The sequence below is a fragment of the Cricetulus griseus genome, chromosome 3, assembly GCF_003668045.3.
Source record: "Cricetulus griseus strain 17A/GY chromosome 3, alternate assembly CriGri-PICRH-1.0, whole genome shotgun sequence".
NCBI classification, from domain to species: domain Eukaryota; kingdom Metazoa; phylum Chordata; class Mammalia; order Rodentia; family Cricetidae; genus Cricetulus; species Cricetulus griseus.
In genome coordinates, this window is record NC_048596.1 from 7945116 (window position 1) to 7966964 (window position 21849).

The 21849-nt window shown below is 39.2% G+C and overlaps 1 protein-coding gene across 2 annotated transcripts in view; it reads right to left on the reverse strand.

Moving 5' to 3' along the window:
• Smc3 (structural maintenance of chromosomes 3) overlaps window positions 1–21849 on the reverse strand; it is a 45675-nt gene that overhangs the window by 19913 nt on the left and 3913 nt on the right. The window contains exons 3-12 of one of the 2 annotated variants that reach the window (XM_027407022.2): window positions 14330–14368; window positions 12637–12704; window positions 8901–8972; window positions 8493–8572; window positions 7979–8057; window positions 4909–5026; window positions 3810–3985; window positions 2902–2982; window positions 2439–2603; window positions 2083–2204 (exon numbers count right to left, since the gene is read on the reverse strand). In XM_027407022.2, the coding sequence (XP_027262823.1) occupies window positions 2083–2204; window positions 2439–2603; window positions 2902–2982; window positions 3810–3985; window positions 4909–5026; window positions 7979–8057; window positions 8493–8572; window positions 8901–8972; window positions 12637–12704; window positions 14330–14368 (1000 nt within the window). The remainder of the gene's footprint in view (window positions 1–2082; window positions 2205–2438; window positions 2604–2901; window positions 2983–3809; window positions 3986–4908; window positions 5027–7978; window positions 8058–8492; window positions 8573–8900; window positions 8973–12636; window positions 12705–14329; window positions 14369–21849) is intronic. The other variant, XM_027407023.2, reaches the window with a different exon arrangement.

Here is a 21849-nt window from a genome sequence, read left to right on the forward strand (position 1 = left end):
TATGAAACACCAAATGCGCTTTGATAACTGGAATAACCCTTCATAAGGATTCTATGCAGACCCAAGGTCTGGGTTGGTCACTAAATCTAGACAACGCTATTGTCCCCCCTCAGAAACTTTCAAACATGTTCTAACTGTAGTTAAATGATACATGAACTCTCAACTATATGATAAAACACCATAAAGAATAAGATGTTTTTAACATATTGAACTCAAATGTTCTGATAACATAAAATATCTCTATAATACAATAAGGGGAGACCCTCACACAATGATAGGCAAAGAATATATACAGCTGGCTACGACTATAAACACGTGATATTTAAGTGTTAAAGGGCTAGAACTGGAAGAGTGGAAGCGCACCTACAAGGCCTGTAAGAAAAAACACAAAATACACTAACTCGAAAGGAATAAGTGAACACTGAAATCTAGATGAATACTACAATGTCTGGAAGTTAAAACAGCATTGAATGGGGAAAAATTCAAAATGAAACAAGTTATTAAGATCTGGCATGGTAGCATGTACCTTGTGATTCCAGCTAAACTTGAGGCTGAGCAATTTAAGGCCAGCCCCAAGCCTCAAAAAGATGCTGCCTAGACAGGCATTGGTGGCACAAACCTTTAACCCCAGCACTCAGGAGACAGAGGCAGGTGGATCTCTATGAGTTCCAGGACAGGCTCCAAAACAATACAGAGAAACCCTGTCTCAAAAAAACAAAACAAAACAAACAAAAAGATGCTGCCTGGATTTTTTGATGTTGTTATCTTAACTATCTAACCTTTCAGAACTAAGTTGGGGACACAGCTCCTTTGGCAGATACTTGCTTAACATGCAAACCCTAGGTTCATCCCTAGGACCTATATAAATACTGGGTTAGGTGTTGCACACATGGTGCAGGTGCCTATAATTCCAGCACTTTCTAAGTGGGGTCAGGAGGATGAGAAGTTCAAGGTTTCTTTAAGTTACATAATGAGCTGAAGGCCACCCTGGGCTTTATGAGATCCTGCCTCAAAAACAAAACAAAAAATCCAAAATCTCTCGGAACCTCAGGGTTTTTTTGTTTAAGTTTAAAGCTGACAGTGGCAGCCAACAGATCACTGAGTGAGAAGAGACTCTTGCTGACAAACTTAGTAACATCAGCTCCATCCCAACCCACATGGCAGGAGAAAACCTATTTATTTGTTTGTTTGTTTATTTTTGGTTTTTGAGACAGGGTTTCTCTGTGTAGCTTTGGAGCCTATCCTGGCACTCGCTCTGTAGACCAGGCTGGCCTGGAACTCACAGAGATCTGCCTGCCTCTGCCTGCCGAGTGCTGGGATTAAAGGTGTGCGCCACCAATGCCTGTCGAGAAAACCAATTTAAATTGTCTTCTGACCTCCACCTGCTCCATGGCATGACTACACACACAATAAAAAGAGCGAACTTGGGAACAATGGTGCACACCTTTAATACCAGCACCGAGGAGGCAGACAGATCTGAGTTCAAGGTGAGCTAGAGCTATAAAGGAAGACTGTCTTCCTTTATAAAGACACGTCCAATCTCCTAGGGCTTTTGAGTAGTAGTTCTCTAGACCTTATAGGTACAAAAGCATCATGGGTATGATGGCACATAGAAACCAGCCTTATAAAATGAGATCCCATCTCAAAAACAAAAACAGCATTGGTTATATGAAGTGTGACTATGATTTTTTGCCTAATAATTACGCTAGTACCTTCTTAACCCACAGCTATGCAGGTTCTACAGAACTCAGGCAAGCAAATACAGGAGCTTAGCAACATGAGCTCCACTTGACTTGCAAAACTAGCAACCTGTTGGCAACCTAAGACCCCTACCTGCATTGAGCTGCACGTATGCCCCACTTCAAACAAAGGAAGTAAGTTATTCCCCTTAGCAACCTCTTGATAACTACCTGTTTGTGTTCAAATGTGTATTTCTGCTTTGCTCTATACAAAACAACAGGTTTTCTTTTATGTGAGCCTCTTTCCCAATTCTTTGAACAAGGGACTAAGAACCTGAAACCACCCAGACATCATTGGTAACAACTATGCAACAGGGTTAATGGTTGATGCAAATTCTCAGACCTAGCAATTCCTCGCTCTTCTTTTTCTTTCACACTGTTGAATTTAGGTTCTGTCTCTGCCAGTTCTTTCTGCTTTTCTTCTATTTTTTCAAGCAGCTTCTGCCTCTCTTTTAATAAACGTTTCTGTAAATGAAGCAAGTAAAATGCAATCTGCTTAGTTTATACATCAGCAAAAAACATTTCCTCATGAAAAATAACTCAATTATACAACTAAGCTATTAATAAAAAGAGCACTTACTAAGTAGATACTTGCCACAAATCAAATGTGGCAAACCTTTTACAAAAACTTAACCATTACAGAAAAGGGTCATCTTCTATAGTGGGCCTCATCAACACATCTTTTATTCATCAACTTACCCGCTGTTCACTATTGCCTGCTAGCTCATCTTGTAAATCCTTGGCTTTAAGTTCCAACTTGGTCCTTTGCTTAATCTGTTCTTGTCTTTCAGCACTAAGCTGCTCTTTTTCTTCTTTCATTGCTGAAATTTTTGTTTTCAGTTCTCTCACCTGGCGCTCAATATCCTAACCAGAAAGAGAAAATGGGTGAGAAACAGAAGAGTACAATGGAAGGACCATGACGCCACCAACCACCTACACCTTTACAAACATCTGTGACCTGCAAGCACACACACTTTGAGAGCAGACCTGACACAGCACGTGGCAGGGTAAGAGGACTTTTTCTTTCATTTAAAACTTAACACAACAATTACTTTCCAATATCCAATCACTGCCACTCCCCTTTATGGTTACGTCCCACAATTCTGGTACAAAAAGTTTGCAATGCTGAACATATAAATCTGAAGCTTATTTATAATCTTACCTCCATTTTATCTCTCGCATCCTGTTGGGCATCTCTTAATTGTCTAGATTTCTCTCCACTTGTTTCTCGCTTAGCAGAAAGCTGGAAAACACAACAACCTACTATTTCTAACTCATTTTGTATCTAACATTTTATAACACAGCTTTCTTGCATTTTCATAGGCATATCCTTCTTTAGATTGGCAAAGTTTTCTTCTATGATGTGACAGACTTCGATGATTCCCCATGGGCGGCCTCGACCTCTCTGAGCAGAGGAGTGGGGTGGGGTGGGGTGGGGAGAGGGTGGGGGGAGTAAAGGAAGAGAGGGAGGCAGAAGGAACTGGGATTTGTATTTAAAATAAATTGTTTTTAAAACAATATATATATATATATATATATATATATAATAAAAAAATTTGCAATTGCCAAAAAAACTAACAAAATTAACTTAAAATTTTTTTAAAAGATTTATTTATTTATTACGTACACAGTGTTCTACCTGCAGGCCAGAAGAGGGCACCAGATGTCATTACAGATGGTTGTGAGCCACTATGTGGTTGCTGGGAATTGAACTCAGGACCTCTGAAAGAGCAGCCAGTGCTCTTAACCTCTGAGACATCTCTCCAGTCCCTAACTTAAAATTTTAAAGAAAAATTCTTTTGTTTTCCTTTAAATAGAAAACATGGATAATCTAAAATAAATTTTAAAATGTGAAGAAAAAATATCTGGTCTGACATAACCATTTACTGTATTTAGATACAATGAGAGTGCTAAACATATCCTTTTCAGTAAGCTAAAGGAAATCAGTAACCAATGAATCTATTACCTTTTGGCCTGGCATAGAGGCTAATTCTTGTAATTCCAACACTTTGTAGTCACAACTAGCCAAGGTCTCAGCAGAATGACTTAGATGTAAAGACCTGGTCTCACCTCGTCAAGCTTGGCCCGAGTCTCGTTGAGCTCCTGGTTGTAGATGGTGTACTCCAGGGCACGCCTCATCTTATCCCACTTCTGATACTGGGCCAGCTCTTCTTTCTCCTCCTCCAGAGTGTGCAACCGCTCTTCAATGTATTTTAACAGCTCGTTGATTTTTTCCCGTTTGCCCTCTTCAGAACAATGGAAAGAAGACAGTGGTGAACAGTTTTCATGGGATGTCACTTCTCAAATACAAATTAAAATCACCTCCAAAGTATAGCATTATTTCATGGGTATCGTATGCTAATGAAATCGAAGATGTTAAAACAGTAAGCTTTTTTGTTTGTTTGTTTGTTTTTTAATGAAAAGCATGAGAGAACAAATTTACACACTAACGGTCACCCTGACAGGTGGCAAAGGACCTCAGTTTACACTTTCTTTTCACACCAGTGTGCTGCTCCACAGCATTAAGAAAAGAAATTATCACCAGCATTACTTATCGGCAGTTTTTATCACTAAGGGCACTACATGCTGCTTCCATTCAATGAATACATACTTACTATAATGCAGGCATGGCATTACCTTAACTGCAGCAATCTACAGAACAGGGTTTGCAGACAGAAGTCTTCGGGCCAAAGAGAGCAAGTCTAAAGTCATGTCAGTTTACTGACTTTGAACTTGGAACTGTCTCTAAGCTGTTACATGATATGCTACAGCATTTGAAAAGAGCAAGATGTGCTAGTAAAGTTAAAACTCCACATCTACTTCTTTCTGAACAATTCAGAACTTTGTAACAACAGATACTCCAATATCTGGAGGGGAGGGAAAAGCACACCAGTTTACTGGTGAGACTTCTGAGGAAGCTAGAGTCAAAAGTTGGTGGACTTGCAAAGGCCCTATTATCTAACAACAGTCCATCTTTATTCAAAGACAAAATACTAGAAACCTCAACCTTAAATTACCTCAAATTAATATTCCCTCTACTCAATATGCAGAAAAATCACCATATAATGTATTTCTGAGGCCAGATAACACTTTTTAGCTATTACTAAAACAAGAAAATACACAAGAAAATAACTGACAACAAAAATGAGGGAGAACATATTTATTTTACCTGTTTCCTTCATTAGAGAAATGCTTTCTTCTTTGCGTTCATCATATACCCTAGTACCAGCTACTTCTCTGAGCAGCTTTAATCTCTGAGAGTCTGGTGCTGTTGCCATTTGGTTGATCTAGAATTTCGGGGGGAAAAAAAAGTAATTAGTATTAACTATTGACTATTCCTCAAGAATAAAAACTCTACCTTAAAATTTTTAGGTTTTCCTTTATTGTTCAGCTTCTTGTGAGACAGGTTCCCTTTATGTAGCCCTGGCTGACCTGGAACTCATTACATAGACCAGCCTAGGCTCCAGCTTACAGCTCCACCTGCCTCTGCCTTCTGAGTGCTGCGATTAAGGAGAGCATGAGAGCATGCCTGGCTCTCTATCTTAAGATCCAGTCTCACTACGTAGCTTAGGAGCTTGCCACAAACACTCAACCCTCCTGCGTCTGTTCCCTAAGTGCTGGGATTACTGAAGTGCACCACTATGCTTGGCTCTGAAAGGACTTTAAATACAAACATGCATGTGCTAGGTTTTTAGCAGACTATGGTTAAACCAACATTAATTATATAGTACACATACCATTTCCTTTTGTGTGCATATTCAAGTATGTGTAGCTGTACATATGAACACATGCCTGTGAAGTCAAAGGTCTATTCTTTAAGAGCTGCTCACCTTGTTTGTGACAGCCCTGGGAATCGGCCCTCTCCAGCACCAGGATCACAAGAATGAGCCGCTGCACTGGGCTTTTCACATGTGTGCTAGAGATCACCAAACACACAGGTCCTACTTACATAGCAGGCACCTTACCAACAGTGTTTTCTCTCAGCCCCTATAACCAACATTTCTCTATTTCCTTTATCTACCAGTATCTTTTATGAGTATCACTATCGCTAAATGAAATACTACCATTTTCCCCTTAGACAATATAATAAATGTATAAAAGATAAACACCACAGTCAAAATGTATTTTGTTTCTTTTTAATTTTTATTTTATGAGCATCAATGTTTTGCCTGCATGTATGTACTTGTAAGGGTATCAGGTTTTCTGAAAATGAGATTACAGATAGCTGTGAGTTGCCATGTGGGTGTTGAGAATTGAACACAGGTCCTCTGGAAGAACAGCCAGTGCTCTTAACCAATGAGCCATCTCTCCAGCCCCAGAAGAAATTGTTTTTTATAAAATGGAAACCATTACAACTCTTTAAAACTATTTAGGTTTATCTTGTGTTATGGGTGTTTGGTGTGCACATATGTGTGTGTCTGCTGTACTCAGATGTCAGAAGGTGCTGGATCCCCTGGAACTGGTGTTACAGATGGTTGTGAGACACCAGGTGGGTGCTGGGAATCAAACCTGGATCCTCTGCAAGAGTCAGCACTCTTGACCACTGGGCCATCTCTCCAGCCCCATTACACATTTTTTAAGGCTATATTAAAACTGTAACCGGAGAGGATGGCGATATGGCTCAGTGGATACAAGTGATTGTGGTACACACCTATCAATCTGAGTTTGATCCCCAGAACCCACATAAAAGTAGAAAACAAGAACTACAAAGTTGTGCTCTGACCTCCAAATATAAGCTGTAGCACTTGTATCTACATACCATTCACACAATATTAATTTTTAAATTTTAAATTACAAAAAAATAACAGGAATGGTATGCTTTAATAGACAAAGATACTGGTACAACCTAAGTGGCATGTGCCTTAATACAAATCATTACATATCAAAATACTACAATTGCATTAGAGAAATTGTTATTCTTACACTTTTACATAAAAAAAAAAAAAAAAAAAAAAACACCTGGGGCTGGAGAGATGGCTCAGAGGTTAAGAGCACTGGCTGCTCTTACAGAGGTCCTGAGTTCAATTCCCAGCAACCACATAGTGGCTCACAACCATCTGTAATGAGATCTGGTGCCTTCTGAATCTGGCCTACAAGCATACATGTAGGCAGAACACTGTATACATGATAAATAAATCTTAAAAAAAAAAAAAAAAACTGGTTCAAAGCTAAGAAAGTATGGTTTTTCAAAGGTACACATATCAAACAAATAAGATTGGGGGGGCGGGAGGCATGGGACGTGGGGGGTGGGAATCTACCGAAGGATAAGTTCTGAGATGAAAATTACATGAGGAAGCAGCAGAATTATCAGCCAGAGTTTATAATCTAGCTGATAAAAAAAATCTCAAGGGATGGGCTGGAGAGATGGCTCAGAGGTTAAGAGTACTGGCTGTTCTTCCAAAGGCCCTGAGTTCAAATCTCAGCAACCACACAATGGCTCACGACCATCTGTAATGAGACCTGGTGCCCTTTTCTGGCATGCAGGGTAACATGCAGACAAAACACTGTATATATAATAAATAAATAAATCTTTAAAAAAAAAAAAAAAAAACCTCAAGGGAAAATGTTATGTAGCATTATGGTATGCTCCTGGCAATGGAAGCTTTTTAAACTAAATGAAATATTACTTTGGGGAAGTAATTTTTTTCAAATGTAATTTTTCTTCTTTTTCTGTTTTTGTTTTGTTTTGTTTTTGAGACAGGGTTTCTCTGTGTAACAATACTACCTGTCCTGGAACTTACAGAGATCCACCTACCTCTACTTCACAAGTGCTGGGATTAAAGGCATGTTCCATTACTGACCTGCTTCAAGTGTAATTTTCATAGAACTTATGTAATAATCTTAGATATGATCAATGTAACTTCCAAAAGCCAATGTTTTCCAATAAATTCTATCTCACTAGGTCAATAATAATCTAGTGATGGCACAAGCCTGTAATTACAGCACTAGGGAGGCAAAGGCAGACGGATATGTTAGTTTGAGGCCAGAGACACTGATCTACATAGTGGAAGTTTTGGGACAGCCAGGGCTATCTATAAAAACAAACAAACAAAATACCCAAATGTATTTGGTACTTCATAACCCTGAAAAACATTAAATTATATAAAATAATTAACTTATATAAATAATTAACTTATATAAAATATAAATAATTGACTTATATAAAATAATCATTCAGGAAGTTGATATCGATATCAAGAAAAATAATTTCTACAACAAAGTACATACAATCATTTTACCTTTCCTTGTTTAACAATGTAATAGGGATTACTTCGAGAAAACCCAGCACTTTCAAGAAGATTCATGACATCATTTTTCCTGTTAATAAACAATGAAAGTTAGATAAATAATTTTAAAGCAACCTTTAATAAGCAAGCAAATTAGCACTGAGTAACACAGCATTAGGAACTACAGATTAGAAACTGAACCATCAGGGCTGGAGAGGTGGCTCAGAGGTTAAGAGCACTGGCTGCTCTTCCAGAGGTCCTGAGTTCAATTTCCAGCAACCACATGGTGGCTCATAACCATCTATAATGAGATCTGGTGCCCTTTTCCATCCTGCAGGCAGACATGCAGGAAGAACATTGTATACAAAATAAATAAAATCTTTTAAAAAAAGAAAAAGAAACTGAATCATCTCCCAGAGAAACCAGAGACTGTGTGTTCAGACTGAAAGATGAATATCAGGTAGTCATCTCCTTGTGTTTTTTATGAACCTGTGAACAAACTGTAAACATAGAGACAAATGCTTACGTGACCATCTTCTTATCTAGGAAATATTGGTCTTTTTTGGCACCAATAACTCTTCGAAGTGAAACTTCCTCTTTATCAATCTAAGAAAAAAAAAATAAAAGCTCAAAGACAGTCAAGTAGACAACTTTTTAGATAAGTTCATTTTAAAGTCCTTGACCACAACTATTTTAGAATTTAATGATCTCTAAAGATGAATATTTAGAATATTTAGGGAAATTTTTTTCTTACAATTGCTTTATATAATCCTTTGTTTACTAGAGTGGTCATTGAAATTTAAACACAAAATCCACAAACTACTTATTTATTTTAGCATGAACTAAATTGTAAATCTTCAGTGCATTTAATTTCAAGCATTGAAGAATTAGCCATCACATAAAATTCCCAACATTACTATTAAAAAATACTTACTGGTAACCGGTTGTCTGAATTATCAAAAATGATTTCCACAAAAGCAGAAATAACACGAGGACCTGTACCCTCCTGAAATATGAAAAAAAGAGGCATTTGTAACTTAAATGGTATTTTATACTGCTTAAACCCATTTTAAAGTCTAGCACAGACAGCATGCCAGTACACACTTGTAATCTCAGCACCTGGGAGACTAGGGAAGGAGACTGACTTTTAGTTCCACATCAACCTAGGCTACACAGGAAGACCCCTTTCTCAAGACAAACACTCCCCACAATACATACAAAGCTTAGTACAAAGCCTGACTCGATGGGAGGAAAACTTCCACTACTCTAACACATATTCTGATTGCCAAATAGGAAAGGCTTTGATTCAGGAATGACGAAACTTCTTTATCAAATTCTTTTTATTCTGAATAACAACTGTATGAAAAACATCAAAATAAAATATTGTGATGGTTCAGATATGAAATATCCCTACCAAAAGACTCATACTGAAGTTTTGGGCCTTCATGGGACCACTGTTTTAGGAGGCAGGGCCAAACCAGAAGTAGTGCAGCAGGGATCCCTCTTTGAGGGCTGTATTATGGCATAGGCCTCTGGCGCTGGTTAATTTCTGAGATAGTATCTCACTAAGTAATCTGGCTGGCCTCCAACTCAGAGACCCCTGTTGTCTCTACCCACAAGTGCTGGGATTAAAGGCGTGAGCCTGCCTCAATGTCCCCGTTTCTTGTCCACCATGAGATGAGGAGCATCCGTCAGAAATCCCCACTCCCATGATATTCTGTGCAACAGAACAAGGTCCAGGGATGGAAGCCTACGAAACTATGAACCAACATAACTCTTTCTGCCCTTAGGTTGTATATGCCAGGCATTTTATCAAGGCAACAAAACACTACTGCAGACAGACTCCAGTTTAATTCTAGAGGCCACCTTATCAGGGCACAAGAGCCTGCAGTCACCCAATTCTACCAATCTGCAATACACCTTGAGGATCTTTTCTTGTAGCCTTGTCTTAGGGGAACTCTAAGAAATCATGTGATGATTACTGGATAGCTGTTTTTTAAACACATGAAGCAGATTTTAAATCTGCTAACAGAAATACTCACATTTAAGGTGTCACATTCAGACCACCTATGACACAACCACACACCAAGTCCAGATAATTTACCATCTACCTACTCAGCTCAGGATCTCATTCTTTGTATCAGATCACTACAGTTTCTGGAAATGGGAAAGTCCAGGCAATGCTAACATAAGGACCTGAGTTTAGATACACAGCACCCACATAAATGCTGGGCACAACAGCATCTCTGTAACTCCAGTATTTGGGGGGGTGGGGGGGGAAAACAGGCAGGGAAAGGTGCCTGCCTAGGAGCTCACTGGTTGGCCAGCCTAGTTGAATGGAATTGATGGGCTCCAAGTTCAGTGAGAACCCATCTAAACAATGCAGACAGAAATAGAGGAGAACACCTGATCTTGACATCTGGCTTTTAACCCCCACACCCAAACACACCCTCCCGCACCTAAAAGATTAGTTCTTTTAATGCCAATTTGAGAACTCTAACAAGTGTCCTCTATGATATCAGTTTCGATTACTGGGCTACAAACTCAAAATAAAAAGGAAAAAAAAGTCAGTGATTACAAAGGACTTCCTATATGTGTATACTGTGTAATCTTATTATCTGATCCTAAAACTAATTATACACAATATGTTAACAAGCTAAATTGTGGTGTCTCATTATAGTCTCATATAATTTCTTATCCGAATGAAATTGATAATAACTTTCCTTTCAGGTTTTGTTTTGTAGTGCTGGGAATCTACTGTGGAATATTAGTTTAAAATGTGTCACATTAGTTTATGCTGTGGAATATTTGTGATGCAAAGATATGCTGAATTCTTTTATGTTGCATCTGTTTACCCCTGCAAAGCTGTGTGCTTTGCCTGCCTAAAACACCTGATTAGTCTAATACAGAACTGAGCACCCAATAGCTAGGCAGGAGAGAGAATAGGTGAAGCTGGCATTCAGAGAAAATAAAAAGGAGAAAAAGAATGAAGGGGGAAGGAGGAAAAAAAAAGGAGAGGACCCCAAAGGTCAGTCACACAGACAGCCACAGAGTAAGAAGGGAAAAGAGACATAGAATAAAGAAAGGTAAAAAGCCCAGAGACAAAATGTAGAAGAGAAATGGATGAATTTAAGTTAGAAAAACTGGCTAGAATTAAGCCAAGCTAAGGCCGGACATTCATATGTAAGAACAAGTCTCCATGTATTTATTTAGGAGCTGGGTGGCAGGGCCCCAAAGAGTAAAGAGAAAACAAAAACAACAACAACAACAACACAACAAAAAATAGCGATCAAATCTATGGCCTCAAACATGCTAAGCAAGCATTCTACCACTGAACTATATCACTAGCCCTAAATATACCGTTTTCCACAATGAAAAGAAGAGGCACTAAATACAAATACAAACTTTATTAGGTTTGCAATGGTAATTTCTGTATGCCCTCAACTTCTAGCTATGTATCTGAAAGCTCCCCAATCTGCAATTCTTTGTCCTCAGCAAACCTGTCTTTAGGACCAATAAGTCTTACAGAACTGTAAATGGGTTGAAGAGATGGCTCAGTGGTTAAGAATACCTACTGTTCTTGCAGAGGCCCCAGGTTCAGGTCCCAGCACCCACACAGGTCACTCACAACACCTGTAATTCTAGTTTCAATGAATCCAATGCCCTCTTTGGTTTCTCACTCATTTGATGCAGAGAGGCAAGCAGGTACATGCATACACACACACACACACACACACACACACACACACACACACACAAACATACACTTTAAAGGAAACAGGAATAGTTCACAACTCTAATTCCAGCACTTGGGAGGCGAAGGCAAAAGAATTATAAGTATGAAGTCAGCCTGAGCAACAAAGTGAAAACTATCTCAAAAGCAAAAAAGAAGGACTGGCAGGATGGGTCACCAAATAAGAGTGCTTACTATACAAGCCTGCTGGCGTGAGTTCAATCATTCGAATCCACAAGAAGAGAAACCAACTCCCCAAAGTCTTCTGGCTTCAGTAATATATACACCTTGGCACATGTACCCATATTCACACAATATTTTTAAAAAATAAGATCTGAAAAAAGTTCATATGGAAGAAATGTATATAACTTTCTTCTATTATGAAATTATTAGTCCTTTATCTGTCACTGATGTAGCACATTAAATTTTACAACAGAATAGCACACATAAGGACCTAACACATCATGCTCACAAAGGATTTGTAACCTGAACTGTTTTTTAAAAAGATGTATTTATCTTTACTTTGCATGTACAGGTGTTTGGCCAGCATATACATCAGCATATACATCACACACCACATGTGTGTCTGGTGCCCAGAGGCCAGAAGGAGATACAGAAATTTGTGAGCTTCTGTGTTGGTGCTGGAAATAGAGCCAAGTCCCCTGGAAGAACAGTCAGTGCTTTTAAGCACAGAACTATCTTTTCAGTCCTGTCTCTCCCACCCCCCTTTTAAAGACAGGATCTCACACTACAGCTCAAGCTGGCCTGGAACTATGAAAGCCCTGAGTGGCCTCAAACTCAAGGCAATCCTGCTTCAGCCATTCTTTCAAGAGCTGCAATCAGAGCAAGCTGCCTTGCCCAGCAATTTTCTTTCAAATCAAGGATTGACAACGAATGTTTAAAAATACTTAACAATGTCTTAAAGAGTCTCACTCACATGCAACAAAGCCAATCGCTGCTCTGGGCGGAGATGACTAAATTCATCACTGAGAACAAACTGAATTGCTAAAAACACAAAAATAAGGCTATTAGTACATTCTAAAGAAAGATTTGCAGCTTATTCATAACCCCATATCTTAATAGAATATAACATATCAGATAATAAACATTGCAGATGAATTGTTTCATAAACACAAAATGATTGTAGACAATTTTCCAGGATATCAAACTAATCTAGTAGGATGATATTATCAATAAACTACTCTTTCATTGAAATATAAAAAGACATTCAAGTATCAAAAAAAAATAGAGAAGCAGAGGGTAGGTCTACTCCCTATTAAAAGTATATACTATACCAATTAATTAGGTCAACATTATAAAGACATGCACTCTATAAAACTACATAAACAGGCCACACAAGGTTTTGATCACCTGAAACAATCTGTTTGCCTAATAACAGTGCAATCATGTACTGTTACAGCTGAACACATTTTTGCAAACTAAGAAATACAGGGAACTGTTTCAAATTCCCAGCTCATACTGCACTGCTTAAGATCACACTTCTGTGAGAACTAGTTCTACATTCCACATCAAATACCTAACCAATAGACTACTGTCCAAGATATGGAATGCTTTAATTTAGCTGTTCTGGTCCAGATCTACCCAAGAGATCTCTAAAATACAGTCAGTGTGAGAACACAAGGGAGGGAGCACTCACGCATGCTGTCATGTGCTTTGACAGACTGGGATGGGGAGATTCACACTGTCCACCTTTCCCTGGGATCTGAGATGCATGTTTTGTTTCAACCTGCTCTCTGACCACCACCAAATTACAACCATTATAGGGCTCTCAGTACCCTTCAGATACACATAAAAAGGAATAAAACCTTTACTCCTACTAAATCCTGTTTCCACAAGCACTATCAACTAAGCTAACATTTAAACCCCTCTTTATATAGTCCAATGCCACTGATTTTTTTTCTTTTCAAAAGACTTGCTAACAAAGGCATGTTGTTCTTTTTTTTTTTTTTTTTTTTTAAACAAGCGTTCTGCCTTAATTTAGGCCTGCATGACAGAAGAGGGCACCAGATCCCATTATAGATGGTTGTGAGCCACCATGCATTTGCTGGGAATTGAACTCAGAACCTCTGAAAGAGCAGCCGGTGTGCTTAACCTCTGAGTCATCTCTTCAGCCCAAGCATGTCATTCTTAATACATTTTTATCATCTTCAAACAGGTATCAGCATTTTTACTGCACTGCTCTATCCTTTCTCAGGATCTATCCAAGATATACACAGCCATTATTAGCAAAAATAATTGAACAAGTGTTTTGGCTGTCTCACAAAGCCAGAACAGAAAACAGACAATTCAGATCCTCATATTCTAACCCACTACACTAAACCAACTATGAATGACTTCTTAGGTTTCCTGTAGACACAGTCTCAGAAATCAATCACTGTAATAAACTATTAAAGACACCTGAGGACTGAAGAGATGGCTCAGCAGTTAAGAGCACTGACTGCTCTTCCAGAGGACCCAGGTTGAAATCCCAGCATCCATATGGTAACTCACATCTGTAACTCTAGTTCCAGGGACACCATTGGCAAAACACCAATGTACATAAAATTAAAAAAAAAAAAAAAAAGACACTGAAGTCTTCATATAATTAAAATCCAAAAATCTGTACTTACCATAAAAAAAGTTGCTTTTTCCAGATCCATTTCTGCCCACTATAAAAATTTCAAAAGGTACATGTCAGTTCATATAAGACAGTCAACTTAAAATTACTAAATCTATTTTTAATTTGTTCCACAGTATTTTTTTTAATTATTTGGGAATTCCACATTATGAACCTGAAGCATATTCAATTCTCAGTCCTCCCAAGTATGGCCCACCCATCCTTCCCACCCCCACCCCCGAATTTTAAAATTTTAAATGCAACTTTCTAACATAATACCTTAATATTGAAATTAAACAAAAGTGATGGCTAAAAGAAACAAGTAGAGCTAAAACTACCTACTAAATTTAATACTTATATAGATTTTAGATAGTTTTTGCTTGTGGCAGGTCTACACTAGGTCTTCCTACACAGCCCTGGTTGGTCTGTACTCACTAGCTTCTCTAGCTTCTCATTTTGTAATCCTGCTGCCTCTGCTTCCCAAGTGCTGAGATCACAGGAGCAGTGCACTGTCACACCAGGCTTCAAGTCGTTTTTCTTTCTGGCTAGTTTTCTGTGAATGTGTTGCGTGTGTATCCCCATGCATACATGTGGGGGACAAAAGTCAGCACGGGTGCCTTCCTCTCTTGCTCACCCTAATTTCTGAGATGGCCTCTCACTGAACCTGGAGCTCACTCTTTCGGCTAGACTGACTGGCTACCAACCCCATACAATGGATTTCAGCCCCAGTGCTAAGGTTACAGATACACACTGACACTCCCCACTCTACATGAGTGCTGAAACACAAACTCAAGTCTCATGCTTGCACTGCAAGCGCTTTACCCACTAAGCCACCCCCTCAGATAGTTGATCTTTTGTTCTCTCTCACAATAGTTTAAATAGAAGCAACTTACATTACCTGACATTGGTAACTCATAAAAATGCACGAAAAATTATATGTAAATTATACATGATATTTTTAGCAATTTAGATTCACATATTGTTAACTATCTCATGCTAAAGTACTTATGATCAACCCTACACACTAATGCAGTCTAATGGAATCACAAGAGTGGAGATGATTTTAAGGCATATCTTTTGTGTTTTGTTTTTGTTTTGAGACAGAGCCTCACACTATGCAGCCCTAGGGACTCAGACTCAAAGAGATCCTCCTATCTCTTCCTCCCAGTTCAGGAAATAAAGGTATGTACTAACATGGCCAGCTATAATACATGTTTAAATAAGATATTTCACTTTATTTTTAGGTTTTTCAAGACAGGGTTTATCTGTGTAGCCCTTGGTGTCCTGGGCCTTGCTTTGTAGATCAGGCTGGCCTCTAACTTATACCAGCCTCTGCCTCTCCTGGGAGTGCACCACCACACCCAGAGGAAATCTTATTTTTAAGTGTGTGTATGTGTGTGCACACTCTCCAGAACAAGTTTGAGTGAAGGATACTAGAACTGAAGAATGGTCCTCTACAAAAGCAGAATGTTCTCCTAACTGCTGAGTCAACTCTCCAGCTCTGTGAGGTGCTTTTCACTCAATTTGAATGTCATGGGCCAAATCCTAGGTAATATGAATACCAAAAATACCACCTTGATGATTAGTAGAAGGAACAATCCATTGGTGTATAGCAATAATAGTAAGATAAATAATAGTAAGATAAATAAGGAGCACTCTTGCTTAGAGGGAAACACCCACTGTCAAGTGATAAAAAGCCGAGAATGCTAGAAATAGAAATCATTATTTTGTTACTATTAGACTAAAGGCAAAGCTCATCAATAAATGCTAAGCCATAAAGGCAATAAAAAAAAAAAAGGCAGTCGCATGGAGCTAATGGAATGGCTCAGTGCTTAAAAGCACTGGCTCCTCTTCCACAGGTCCTGAATTCAGTTCCCAACACCCACAACTGTCTAACTCTAGTTCTAGGGAATCTGATGTTCTCTTCTAGTCTCCAGTCACCATGCATGCTCACAGAATAAATTTAAAACTAGAATAGCCGCATGGTCCAAAAGTATATCCACACATTAGGTATCTGCAAGGGTGGAAAAAGTATCTCCCTGTACTATTTACAAGGGGGGGGAGGGAACCACAAGGTAGTGAAAACAATGACCATGACCCTGACTAGTTAGCAGTGTATCAACAACACCAATAAGAGATGAATGGACCTGTCTCCAAAACTGATAATATGAGAAGACAGACACTGTAGTGCGTTTCAGAACTAACAGTGCTAGAAAAGACAAAAAAAAAAAAAAAAAAAATCAACAAGCACAGTGGTACAGACTTGTAATCAAAACACTCTGAAGAGTAAAGTATGGGGGTTTCCAATTAAAAGCAGCCTGAGCAACACAGCTAGGCACTATCTCTAAAGTAAATAGATAGTAAGAAATAAATTTAAATAGAAAACACTTTCCACGGGTAATGCTTCTCCCAGTAGCCAAATGCTGTGAAATGTTAATCACGGAGGCCCACGTACCCCTAAACATTACAAGACATTGCTGATGTACTTGGTTGCCCACTACCAACGTTTTAAGGTCCTATTGCTGAAGACATCACATGTTCGGGTTGCAAGACAATGAGTAATCAGGCTGTATCTGAGCTGGACACTTCCTTCCTACTGGGTAACTTTCACAGTACTGCAAAGTATTACAGTAGCTGGTGGGGGACAAAAGTCATCAATGGTCCTAATCCAGCTGTGGGTCCCATAAACGACAATAATAACCTGCCTGGTGGTGTGTAATAGTGGCATGACTATTGTGGGGTAACAACAGCATTCTGTCTGGATGTGCAGCTCCCCCACAGGTGGAAACTTTAGGTCTGATCTTGTGAACCTAGACAAACTCCCATGGTTAGGGCAGTCAAAGGCCCAGGGAAGAGCCTACTACAGTTTTGCCAAACGGACATGGTAGTTTCGGGGTTTGTTCTTGAGGTTATGTTTTCATGTGTATGGGTGTTTTGACTGCAAGCATATCTGAATACTAGACACACACCTGGTGTCTGTGGGATCCTCTTGAACTCAAGCTACAGACAGTTGTTAAATGCTGTGTAGATGCTAGGACTCCAACCAGTGTCACCTGAAGGATCGAGCAGCCAGTGCCCTTAATTGCGGAGCTATTTCTTCAGCCCCTAAATTGACATGGTATAAAACTGCCTACTAGACTTTATGTTTACGCCCATAGATTGGTGCTGCTCTCAGGCTTCATTAGAGAAGCTTCGTTTTGCAAAGGGCAGTGGTTAATGCAATGACTCATGACTGGCCAAAGTGCAGTGTCTATGAAGTGCTTTTTCCTAAGTGGATGCTCTCTATCATCCTTCAAGGCTGAGGGAACATCACAGAAGAGAAGGCAGAAACAATGCAAAGCCAGAGGTTGGAAGGAGTGCTGTGAAAGAGTCTTATAGACATGACGTGCCCACTGCAGTCATCCATTCACCACAGCTGTGATAACCTGCACGAGACTGGACCCAGCATCATTTCATCACAGCTGGCTAACAAGCTCAATAAGCCCCATCACTCCCTGAGGGACTATGGTAACCAACATGCACTGAGGAGAAAGCATCATTTTCTTCAGTGGTGCAGTCACTGATAAGTTGTCAGGCTCCAATATGTAACTAGTTAGTCTCAGACTCACACTCCAGTAAGCAACCATAATTAAATTCAGTGGGTCAGAAAGGAAAAATAAGTAGGAGGGGGCTTGTCAGGAAGCAGGGCTTCAGTTTTTGGTGGGAGTGAGGATAAGAAACATCTGGATTTTGTGAAAACTCATTATACACATGTATGAAATTGTCAAATTTTTAAAAGAAAAAAAAATGAAGGTGTTGAAATATTCCAGATTAAAGGCTCTAAAAAAAAAACGACTATTAAATCTAGTAGTTAATAATAAACTGCATCTTGTATTAGGGGGTATCCTATAAAGAACACTTCTGGGTCTATTAAATTAGCTAAGCCTGGAGTGAATGAAATTGTTAAGCTATGTAAGATAGTTACACAATGACTACAAGAATACCCCAATCTTGCAAAGTGTATATTGAAGTGAGAGGCAAAAGATACATGTAAGGGGTGTGCGTGTGTGTGCGTGTGTGCGTGCGTGTGTGTGTGTGTGTGTGTGTGTGTGTGTGTGTGTGTAAGTGTAATAAAAAAAGTACAAAGATTAGAAACAATCATTTGTTCTCATTGGGAAATTTTTTTCTGTAAAATCAAAATTATTTCTAAATAAAATCTGAAAAGTCCATCAAGTGAGTATATGTAAGCACTTAAAATGACAACTGAAGATAGAGAGATGCTAATGGTTAAGAGCACAGAGCTCTTACAGGAGACAAATTTGCTTCCTAGCACCTACGTCATGTGGCTCACAACCACCTGTATCTTCCAGCTGCAGAGAATGCCTTCTGCCCGCTCGCCCCCCCCCACACACCGTAAAAGTAAATAACAATTCATTAATAACTAGAAAAAAATTACTCCTATCCATGGAGTAAAACACTAAAAATCTTAAAGGAAAGGCATTCAAGATCTACTCTGAGCTGGGCACAGTGGCTCATGCTTGTAAGTCTAGTACTCAGAGGGCAGAGAAAGGAGAGTTACAGCAAGTTCCACACTGGCCTAGTCGCCAGCATTGAGGCAGCAGGGTCTTGAGTTTGATGCCAGACTTGGCTACACTTGACTCTGAATGAAAAATAAAAATTATTCTAGATGGGTGTGGTGGTACACATCTATAATCCTAACACTTAGAAGGCAGAAGCAGGACTACAGCCCAATGAGGCCAACCTGATCTACAGAGGGACTTTTAGGCAGCCAGGGACACAAAGTGAGAAAATCTGCCTAAAGTTCACAATAGGTTGTTTCATCCTATTCCGGAGATACTATCAAGGCAGGCCTGTGAATTACTAAAGGAAGCTGTAACTCCACAACTACTTCAGAGTTTTGTACCCAGAGCAAAACATTCCAAAAGCATGAGGCAGTTTTTAGCAGGTCACAGATTTCTTTAAATTTCTTGTCATTAGAGTCATCAAGTGAAGGGAAGGACAGAAGCCAAGACAGTCACAGAATATTTAATTTAGTATATTTCAGAACAATGTATAATAAATGCCTTATGTAGTAAACTATGGCCAATGAATGGCAGCCATGAGTGGAAAAATCCCTCTCCAGCCTTCTCTTCTGACCTTTCCAAGGCATGGCAGGTCCAGAAATCTGGAAGTTATCCAACATGACAACAAACCAAATGTGTCTTCTTTAAAATAACTGAGATCAGGGGCAGGAGAGATGGCTCAGTTGCTAAGAGCACTTGTTATTAGGAGGCCCTGGGTTCACTTCTTAGCACCCACATGGTGGTTCACAACCGTGTCTTAACTCCAATTTGAGGGGATTTCTGACTTTGTAGGCATAAAGCATCAACATAGCAGACCCACACAAGTACAAGCAAGCAATCTTACACACTATGGTAGTCTGTATGAGAATGGTCTCCAGTGGGTGGAACTGTTTGGGAAGGACTGGGAGGTGCGGCCTTGTTGGAGGAGGTGTTCCACTGGGTACAGGTTTTGAGGTTTCAAAAGCCCACAGTGCCATTCCCACTTAGCTCTGTCTCAGGCTTGTGTATCATGGTATGAGAACTCAGCTACCTTTCCTGATCATGACCTGCCTGCAGCCATGCTTCTCACTATTATGGTCACTGACTCTAATACCTGAAACTGTACATCCGAAATAAACTTTCCTGCTATACGTGCCTTGGTCATACTATTATCACAGCAACAGAAAAAGACATAAAATAAATCAAAGAAAAAGAGTGACATCCATATCATCACCCTCCATTAAAACCTGCCTATTCTGTCTTCCAGAAAAATTATCAGGATTAGCACTCTGTGTGTGTCTGTGTGTCTGTGTGTGTGTGTGTGTGTGTGTGTGTGTGTGTGTGTGTGTGTGTGTGTGTGTGTGTGTGTGTGTGTGTGTGTACATGGAAGCCAAAAGAGTACACTGCTGGATCCCCTAATGCTGGATTACAGGTGGTTGTTGGCCTCCTGATGTGGGTGTTGGGAACCCAAGGTCCTCTGGAATATTCCAGCAAATGCTCCTAGCAACTGAGCCATCACTCCAGCCGTTTTCCTTGCAAATGATGATGGAGCTGAACATGGTATATCCCTGTAATCCTAGTACATGGGAGGCTGAGACAAGAGGATCAAAATTTAAGGGCAAGCTTGTGTTACATAGTGAAGCTCTGTCTCAGATGAATGAATGAATAAGAGAATGAATGAGTGAAATTTAATTTTAAAAGGGACAGGGAGAGAACAATCATTTTTACATGGAATTACAATTTAATTTCTTTGAGCTTTCATGATTTCTCATAATATCCTACATTAACGGGTACTTCTTATTAAAAGGCTAGCAGGAGGGACCCTAAAAAGTATATGCAAATCATCCATAATTCCATAGGGGATTGATTCTAAGACAGCTCTCCTCTCCAGCCATGAATAACAAAATTTGAGGATGCTCAATTGCCTTCAATAAAATGGTATAACATGTACATACAAACACAAAGATTCTCTCTGGATTATTTATAACATCCAATGCTATGGTTAAGTAAGAGATTAAAAACTGGACCCTTTCGAAGTACTCTCTACCAGGAAACCCTATGTAAACAACTGTCATGCCAGGCAGTGGTGGTGCATGCCTCTGATCCTAGCACTCGGGAGGCAGAGGTAGGCAGAGCTCTCTTAGTTCGAGGCTAACCTGGTCTATAGCACCAATTCCAGGACAGCCTCCATAGCTACTGAGAAACCCTGGCTGGTGAAACCAAAATAAATAAGTAAACAAATGTTATGCTATATTGTTTTAGGGAACAATTACAGGAAAAAAGTGTTTGTTTGGTTTGTACAGGCTAAGAAGGGCAATTTTTTTCATTCTAATTAATTTTCAATGAGTATTTGGTTAGATGTGAAGATTAGGACAAGGAGATACAAGGTAAATGGTATTTGGGCAATCACAGATTCAAACATCCGCACAAGAGACAGTTGCTTTCAAATCTTTTGTTTTTATCTTAGGACTAAAATCATTAAACAAAAATATAATCTTCTGATTTTTTTTTCATTTACTTATTTCATCTTATGTGTTTGAGTACTTTATATGCATGTATGTATGTACGTCATGTGTGTGTGCCTGGTGCTCAGGGGTCAGAAGACACTCAAACTGGAGTTATGAATGGTTGTGAACCACCATTTGGGTGCTAGGAATCAAACTTTGTCCTCTGCAAGTGAGGTTAACTGTTGACCATCTCTCCAGCTCATTATTTTCAAAGTCAATTTTACTACATAACTACTTTCCTCTTTACTCACATTAATAACAACTTTTCATTTTTCTCATAGTAAAGTATCTCTTTAATTAAAAAAAGTACCAATAAGCCACTTTTAAGTACATCTTAGTTAAAACATTAAAGAAATCTTACTTTAAAAGATTTAAAAGTTTAAAAGAAACGAATGTTTTAAGCAAAGCCTGATAGCAACTGATACAAAGACATTTAACAGACTTTAGATAATTAATTCTAGGTAAGGACCCGTATCTCACAGATC